This window comes from Humulus lupulus, chromosome 8 (assembly GCF_963169125.1).
Source record: "Humulus lupulus chromosome 8, drHumLupu1.1, whole genome shotgun sequence".
In the NCBI taxonomy this organism is placed as follows: domain Eukaryota; kingdom Viridiplantae; phylum Streptophyta; class Magnoliopsida; order Rosales; family Cannabaceae; genus Humulus; species Humulus lupulus.
The window spans coordinates 61,989,409-61,998,597 of record NC_084800.1 but is presented as its reverse complement, the minus strand read 5'-3'; the positions used below and the strand labels follow the sequence as shown (position 1 = coordinate 61,998,597).

Here is a 9,189-nt window from a genome sequence, read left to right as displayed (position 1 = left end):
ATAAATCGAAGCTGCTAAACCAGCAGCTAGAATCTTTTGCTGAATCCTTTTCGGCTTCCCCTTCATCCACTCAATCCAGCCTTGGAACTGAACAGGCCATACATCACAGTTTAGCCATTCAGCAACTATATATCTCACCAATTGGGAGAATTGACATTGAAAGAAAAGATGCTCATGGCATTCTTGCTGCAATTCACAAGTAGGGCACAAGTCAGAAGGCAGCTGTAAGTGACACTTTAGCAAGTTGTCTCTAGTTAGCAAATGCCTCAAAGTAGCTTGCCAAAGGATAAAATGATGCTTGGGCAAGGTCAAATTACACCAAACATCATGAGCATAAAGAACTCTTTCCTTGTGCACCAATTGACCATACAATTTGCTGGTATTCAATTTGTTCCTCACTGTTGCTTTGATCAATATCTCAGAATTGATGACAGTTGTTAGCTTAATCAGTTTACGCCAATACCAGCTCACATCCGATTGAAGTTCATAATCCCAAATAGACTGCCCTTTAAGATAAATGGCATCAATCCACTTAACCCAAAGAATATCCTGTTTAGAAGAAACAGCCCATAAATATTTAGCAAGTAAAACCATATTCCATTTGACTCCTTCCTTAAAACCAATACCCCCCAACTGTTTAGGAAGACAAACTTGATCCCAAGCCGTGAGATGCATCTTACTCCTATTATCATTCCTACTATTAGTTCCCCACAGAAACTTCCTGCAAAGATGGTCAATTTCAGCAATAACTTTCTTAGGGAAAAGGAAGATACTCATCCAAAAGGCTCTAATCCCCAATAGCACAGAATGTATCAGTTGAGCTTTTCCAGCAAATGATAAGTGTCTGTTAGACCAGTGATATAGCTTCAACTTTATCTTCTTTATTATGTTATCACAGTCCCCTGCTTTCCACTTTGTAGGTCTTAATGGAACACCAAGGTACTTGAGAGGGAATTCACCTTCAGCATACTGATGCTCCTTCAATATATCTCTGGTTTCTTTCTCAGTCAGACCACCAAAATAAACTCTAGATATCTCCAAATTTGCTGTTAAACCAGAAACAGCACTAATAGACTTAAAACAAGCTTGAATAACCTGAACTTAAGTGTTGTTACCCTTGCAAAAAAGTACTAAATCATCCGCAAAGCGTAAGTTCACCAAGGGGAAATCGGGTCCCCTTGTCTAAGCCCCTTCCTCCCAGTAAAACAACCCTGAACTCTGCCATTCAACAGTATTGAATAAGATGAATCTTTTAAACAAGTCATAATCCACTTAATAAACAAGCCCGGGAAACAAAAAGCAGTAAGAATGTCCTCTAAACAGTGCCAATCAATTGAGTCATAAGCTTTACTTAGATCAACTTTCATCACACATCTAGGAGAGATATGCTTCCTCCTATAACCTTTAAGAATATCCTGAAAAATAAGGATATTATGAGCTAAAAGTCTATCTCTAACAAAAGCTCCTTGGTTTTGGTTGATTAACACCGGAAGGATCATACTCAATCTACCACAAATCATCTTCGAAATGCATTTATATAAAGCATTGCAGCAAGCTATAGGCCTATACTCCACCGCCTTAGTCGGATTCGAAACTTTAGGAATCAATGTCAACAAAGCATTATTTAGACCTTTAGGAAGTGTACCTTGCTGGAAAAAACCTAAAATGGCAGCTGAAATGTCATCACCAATCTCATTCCACATTGCTTTAAAGAAACCCGAACCATACCCATCCGGCCCCGGACTCTTGATTGAACCAATGCTAAACATAGCATTTTTAACATCCTTCTTAGAAAATGGTTTTATTAAGGCCAATTGATGCTCAAGAGAAAGAACATTACCATGTATAAAACAATCCTTTTGTATGGATCCCAAAGTCTTACTGTGACTGCCCAAAGCATTCCGAAAATGCAGTAAAAAATGAGACACTACCTCTTCATAATTCTCAACTTAAACTCTCCTAGAATTAAAAAAAAGACTCCAAATTTAAGAATAATTACATTTTTTTTACAAAAAGAATACTTACATATAGCCCCCTAAAATTAAAAAAAAAAGTCTAAATTTTAAAAAATAAAAATAAAACCCCCTAAAATTTAGCGAAAAAAAATTAACTATAGTCCCTTACTATAAATTCTCATGTATGATTTTTATTTAGTTTGTAATAATGTTACTAATTTTATAATACGTGGTTTCAACTTTCAATTGGTTTATAAGTTTTTTTTTTGAAAGGGAGATTAAATAGTTACTGAAATAATAACATACGATTATTATTTTGCTTACTATGAATATACTAATAATTTTAATTAGTTACATGATTAGTATGTAACATTCTAGTAGTTATGAGCTACTTCCAGTTTTGAATTGTAACAAAAATAAAGACTACTTTAATTATTTACCAAACATTTTTATATGGGCAATTTACACTCACGCACAATATATTAAAATTAATTACCTTGGTAACTTAGTATGCTATAAAGGCATGCGTAGGTTCCTCTCTTCTCTCCATGATGAAGAAGAAGAAGGTTGCTCGAAAACCTGTATCAAGAACAAAATCTGAGGAGGCCACTAGATCTTTGCCATCAACGGAATCATCGTTGAAGGTTCACCCTAATATACAGACAGAGGAAGTTTTACCTGCTAACTTGACGGAAAATACGCAGAGGATACGTTCGTTGGGTCTGACTTGCGAAGATGAATTGACTCATCAGGGGGACGAAGATAAGGTTAGAGACACAGTTCCGGTTGAGGAGAATGAGAATTTCCAATCGCATTGGGCGAACCTCAGAGGTAAACTGAACGTTAATGAGTCGACTAAGCTGCATTATGAGGAGCCTTTGCTGAAAAATGGGAAGAAAGTAGCCCAAATTGATTTGGAGGAGGTTGCTGAACAAGTTCAGAATTGGAGTTCAGCTGTGATATGCATGGTTTTGGGAGCCAATCCCCCATTTGCAGTTTTTGAAGGGTTTGTGAAAAGAATATGGGGTCACCTGGGTATTGAACGGGTAGTGAGGATGCATATGGGTCTCACCATTGTCAAGTTCAATGATGAGGCTACTAGAGATTTTGTTTTGCAGAATGGCATTGTGCAGTTTGATCGGAAACCAGTCATAGTGAGGCCTTGGACCCAAGATCTGGACACCATCAGGTTAGTGCGATCTATTCCTCTGTGGATTCGGCTTCCAAATTTAGGTCTGCAATATTGGGGGAAAAATGTCTCAGTGCTTTGGTAAGCACTATTGGGAAGCCAATTATGGTGGATAAGTTTACAAATGATAGATCTATGATCAGATTTGCAAGGGTGCTTGTTGAAATGGAGATAACTGATGATCCTCCTTTTGTCATTCATTTTGTCAATGAGCTGGGCCAAATTCAAGAACAATTTGTGGAATATTAATGGCTCCCTATAAAATGCCAGAATTGTAAGGGGTATGGGCATAATTCAGCTGAATGCAAGAAATCAGATACCAAAAGCTGGGTGACCAAGGATAAGGCTGATAAGGAGGTTATCAGGGCTGATGCTAAAGCAGTTGATGCCGAAAATAACTCAGAAGGAAAAATTGCAGAAACTGAGGGCCATAAAGCTGTAATAACTCAATAGAAAGCAAATGAGTTAAACAATGATACTAATGAACCTAAGAGTAGATTACAGATCCAACAAGAGACACGATTTCAGGCCAATAAAGAAAACTAGGAAGTCCCAAAGAAGGTTGGGAATTCAAAGAGCAAAGGTAAGTCAGTGAGCACGCATATAGGAAGTAAGATGAATGTGTTCAAGGTACTCCAAGAACAGGAAACAAGGGAGAAATCAGAGGTTCTAATTGATCCAAAAGCTGATGGATTGCTCAAATGTGCTTAGTTGGAATGTTAGGGGGTTGAATAAGAGAGACAAACAACAAGCAATTCTAAGTCTCTTAAGGTTAAATAAAGTTGGTATTGGTGCTCTGTTAGAGAATAAGTTGAAGATGGATAAAACTAAGGATATGATGTCTAAAGTGTTTGTTGGCTGGGATCACTATAATAGTCCAGTTGTTGAGGGCAGAATTCTGGTTTTATGGAGGAAGAATTTTGTTAAGGTTTAGGTGTTAATGGAACACAAGCAATTTCTTCATTGTTTGGTTACTTTTTCTAGCCTACAGCTGGAATTTGTTGTCTCTTTTGTGTATGGATTTAACACAGTGGTTGAGAGGTTGGATTTGTGGAGGGGTTTATCTTCAATTCAAGTTTTAAGTAAGCCTTGGCTGGTAGTGGGTGATTTTAATGCAGTGTTTAACTATGATGATAGACTAGGGGGCAAGAGGGTTAATGCTAATGAGATAATGGACTCTACAGCTTGGCTGGCCTTTGCTCAGCTAGCTACAATCAAATGCATAGGTTCCAAGTTTACCTGGTCAAATAGACATGAGGGAGCTGATAGAGTATATTCTAAAATTGATCATGGGTTTATCAATGAAGAATGGTCTGACTTTATTCCGAATACTGTTGCTGAAATTCAGTGGGATGTGCTTTCGGATCACTGTTTCCTACTCATTAAGGCACTTAAGGTGGGACATTTTGGAATTAAACCCTTTAGATTCTTTAATTGCTGGATAACTCACAGCAGGTTTAAAGATACTGTTCTTGATAAATGGTGCAAGCCTTTGACAACAAAAGGGTTATTGGGAGTGACTAGGAAACTGCTCAGGCTGAAGCATACTTTGAAAGTGTTCAGTAGGATGGAAATAGGGGACACTGAGCAGGGGTATCATCAGGCTAAGGGTGATTATCAGTTAGCTTTAACAAAAGCTCAGGAACATCCATTGGATGCTTCTGCACAGGAGGCTGAGAGATTAGCAGCGGTCTGTTATAAAGAGCATTATACTCGGTACAGGAGCTACTTAATTCAGCGTAGTAAAGTAACTTGGATTCAGAAGGGGGATGAAAATAATTCTTATTTTCATGCGTGTATTAAAAAGAGAAGAGAGGAGAATCGAATAGTGTCTTTTCTTAATGATCATGGGGGGTTATTACTGATTATGGGGCAGTAGTGAAGCATTTTCTTGATCATTTCAGGAAGTATATGGGAAGCAAAAGTTCAGGTTCTGGGTTGATTAACACTGATTGTATTGATTTGGGCCCTTGTTTAGACATTGATTTGCAGCTGAACTTAATCAGGAGTTTACTATAGCTGATGTAAAAAAAGCTCTGTTTAGTATTCTGGGTACTAAAAGTCCAGGCTTAGATGGATACAATTCAGATTTTTACAAGGCTATGTGGAAGTATATTGGAGATGACATTTCTTTGGCTATTTTAGATTTTTTTAAAACAGGGAGGATCCCGGCTGAGTTGAACAAAACAGTTTTGGCTCTAATTCCTAAAATTGATTCCCCTAACAGGGCAGTTGATTATAGGCCTATAGTGTGTTGTAATACTCTGTATAAGTGCATTTCAAAAATGCTTTGCAGTAGGCTTTCAGAAGTGTTACCCTCTATTATTAGTCCCAATCAAGGTGCTTTTATTAGAGGGAGATCTCTTGCTCATAACATCCTTATTTTTCAGAATTTGATTAAGAATTATAACAGAAGGAATGCTTCCCCGAGATGTACTTTGAAGATAGATCTGAGTAAAGCCTATGATACTATTGATTGGGATTTTTTAGAGAGGTTATTAATCAGATTGAGGTTTCCTTCTAGATTCATTCATTGGGTGATGGTTTGTCTCAGAGGTACATCCTATACTGTTTTGATGAATGGTCGTTTGCAGGGGGGATTTCAAGGAGTTAAAGGTCTTCGACAAGGCGACCCTATTTCCCCATTACTATTTGTATTAGTTATGGAATATCTCACTCGATTGCTTCAATTTGGTGCATTGCATCATGAGTTTCGGTTTCACCCTTTATGTAAAAATCTCAAAATCATCAACTTATGCTTTGCTGATGATTTAGTGATTTTTTGCAAAGCTAATAGAGGTTCGGTTCAGATTATTCAGCAGGTATTTGAAGACTTTTGCCATAGTACTGGAATGAAGGCTAACTTAAGCAAGTCTCAAGTCTTCTTCAGTGGTATCTCTGCTCAAGACAAACGCCAACTACAACAACTGTTAGAGTTAGAAGAGGGTACCTTTCCCCTGAAGTACCTTGGAGTCCCTATGAGACCCACAAAATGGAAAGTGGCTGACTGCGGTGAAATTCTTAAAAAGATAAAGCTCAGACTTCACACTTGGTCAAGTAGACATTTATCCTATGCAGGGAGAGTTCAGCTCATCACTTCTGTTCTTCTGGGGCTGAGAAATTATTGGATGAATATTTTTTTACTGCCTCAAAGTATAATCAAAGAAGCGGACAAGCTTTGCATGTGGTTTCTTTGGGGTAATGATGGTACAAGGAGTAAATTTCATCTTACATCCTGGTCTATGGTTTGTTTGCCTAAAGCTTTTGGTGGTTTGGGGTTTGGAGAAGGGTCTAAGTGGAATAAGGCATTGCTTGGTAAATATATTTGGGCTATTAGCCATCAACAGGAAGTATTATGGGTAAAGTGGGTTCATGCAGTGTATTTAAAGGGCCAAAACTTTTGGCAATACCAACTTAAAGCTGATGCTAGTTGGTATTGGCGCAAAATCTGTCAATTACGTGAGTTGTTCTCTCAAGAGGAGATTGAAAAGGCTGGTAGTAATGGAAGGTTTAAAATTAGACAGCTGTATAATGGTCTGTTTCAGCTTATCCCTGTCAATTACAAGCAATTTGTCTGGAACAGAGTGAGTGTTCCTAAGCATAGGTTCATCACTTGGCTTGCGGTCAATTATAAGTTGCTAACTAGGGACCTTTTACAACGAGTGATGCAGCTGGATTCTTCTCTTTGTCCGGTCTGTGATCAAGAGTTGGAGAGTCATAGTCATCCGTTATTTGGTTGTTATTTCTCTCAGCAGGTTGTTCAAAAGGTTCATGACTGGTTTGGCTGTTCTTGGCCTCTTATCTACTCAGACTGGTGCAGATGGATTGGAGGTATGAGCAAGGGGGTTAGAGCTTCTAAAGTGGCGGCTGTGTTCTCTGCTACGGTCTACTATTTGTGGCATAACAGAAATATTTGTGTTGTTCATAATTACTCTCTTAGTATTATGGCTGTAGTTGAGTTGGTAAAAAATGCCATTAAGAGTAGACTGAGTGCTTTTTTCTCTGCTGATGTTGTAAAGCTGTGAGTTTTTAGTGTTGAATTTGTGGTCTGGTCTATTCCAGTGGGTTTGTGTTGGCTCTAGCTTGGTTGTTTTGTGCTGTGATCAATACAAATTCTCTTTTCTTGATAAAAAAAAAATTAATTACTTTTTTGTTAAACAAATTTTAATCTACCCATATAGTAATAATAAAGGACAAAAATAACAAATATTGATAATTTATTTTCCATTTAATTATACCGCCCATTTTATTTTAAATCAAACACGTTTCTCTTACATAACATTTTGAAACATTCAATTTAAATACTATTTCATTTCCTTATTTACATTGGTTTTATTGTTTGAAAGTGTATATTGGCATGTGAAAGTGCCCAATTGCCAATTTAGAAGGTTTGATTGAAGATTGCATTACTCAAAATGTTGCATATTGTTATATACATAAGATACTTTTTTGTATCTATATGCATATTGTTAGTATACCATGGTATATTGCAAAAAAATCTACCACGAAAATGATCATCTTAATAGATATAGAAAAAACTATTTAGTATCAATTACACACAAAAAAAGAACTACTTTTTTACTATTTATTTATTTATATTTATATATACTCGGTGATATGTATATAAATATATATTACATAAAAAAATACCTTTTGTTATCCTACTTGCAAAGTGAAGAGCCATCGATTAGTATCCTATATGGTCTCAAAGACTACATTTTAGAATCAAACGATAATAATAGTGAAAGTTGGTTAACTATACCAACTCATTTACCTACTTAAACGGATACACACAAATCAGATTTAACAAAAGTAAATATGCATAAAAAGTAAAAAAAAAAAAGACATATTCATTATTATATAATTCAATCATGATTTCTCGTAACTTACTCCATGACACATTTTTTAGAAGTGAATCAAATCCACTAACAATAATCAAAGTTATTACTAGTTACATGACACATTTTTTAGAAGTGAATCAAATCCACTAACAATAATCAAAGTTATTACTAGTTACAATGCAGTAAAAACACCATTTCAAATTGATTTACAAAACAAGCAATCAATTACCTATTTTAGTTAAAGTCTTCAAAACAATGAAGCAACAAATGCTTCAGACTTTTTGAATTTGCTGGACTCCCTCTAGCTTTAGCTCAAGCTCCCCTCAAGACTTAGCTTGAACTCCCTTCAAGCTTTAAACTAGAAAAACCAAATTGAATGATGAACTTTCACCAAAATGTCATGGGTCGAATGAACAATGAAGCAACAAATGCTTCAGACTTTTTGCGTAAAATGTTTATTGATAAGACCACTTTTTAGCTGTTCAGAAAGATAGGTTAATTCGCACAAAACGTTTATATATACTAGGGTACAAAAGGAGAAAGCCAGCTTGACAAAACATGTGTTGGATTAAAAATTATGTGCTTCTAAACTTTGAGTGTTATAAAATAAAATGTATATATCAACATGAAGTTCAATGCATGACAAAAATATACTTACAAATAATAGAAACATCTTCTTAATAAAAATGAGACGAAATAAGTTGTATGTTATATCCATTATAACAAATATGATATGGTTAACATCTACCAAATGGTATTCAAAATGCTTGTTTTTCATCTTTGGATTATGTAGTCGTGGCTGCTTAATTTTTAATTTTCCAGCTAGATGTTGAGGTCATATAATTGCTGGTTGCTTGCAGTATTATCATGGTGTTTCTTTGTTAATATTCAAACCAAATAAAGTAACGTGATTATGAATTAATAATAATTCGGTTAATTATGTTATTTAAAGAAAATTGTTATGTTAGTGAGAATTTAAGAAAAAGTGTAATATTTTATTTAATCAAATCAATTATATATGACTGATTAATACGTTTTGATATATATTTTGATTTCTATCAAAGTTGTTATTATTTACTCCAACGAGTATAGTTGTGTAAAGTGTCTTTTTATGTTGTGGGTGGATAAAAGTGTTATTATCTATTTTAATTCCTTATCAAATATTCTTTCGTATATATGTTTCAATCTCGTTACTAGGGCAAGC

At 35.7% G+C, this 9,189-nt stretch overlaps 1 protein-coding gene across 1 annotated transcript; it reads left to right on the top strand.

Annotated features, from left to right (window-relative positions):
• The first annotated feature begins 2,506 nt into the window (after window positions 1-2,506).
• LOC133795494 (uncharacterized) lies at window positions 2,507-7,169 on the top strand. The gene is made up of 5 exons (XM_062232943.1): window positions 2,507-3,144; window positions 3,189-3,336; window positions 3,415-3,582; window positions 4,136-4,940; window positions 5,137-7,169. Exons 1-5 carry the CDS (start codon window positions 2,507-2,509, stop codon window positions 7,167-7,169), a joined length of 3,792 nt encoding a protein of 1,263 aa, XP_062088927.1.
• Window positions 7,170-9,189: the final 2,020 nt, after the last annotated feature.

Excerpts from the sequence above, each read along its gene's own strand:
- LOC133795494 (XM_062232943.1), top strand. The coding sequence starts at position 2,507 with ATGAAGAAGAAGAAGGTTGCTCGAAAACCTGTATCAAGAACAAAATCT. Across the intron at positions 3,337-3,414 it reads TAACTGATGATCCTCCTTTT|AATTGTAAGGGGTATGGGCA; the intron begins GTCATTCATTTT and ends ATAAAATGCCAG. Across the intron at positions 4,941-5,136 it reads TAATTCTTATTTTCATGCGT|CTGAACTTAATCAGGAGTTT; the intron begins GTATTAAAAAGA and ends ATTGATTTGCAG.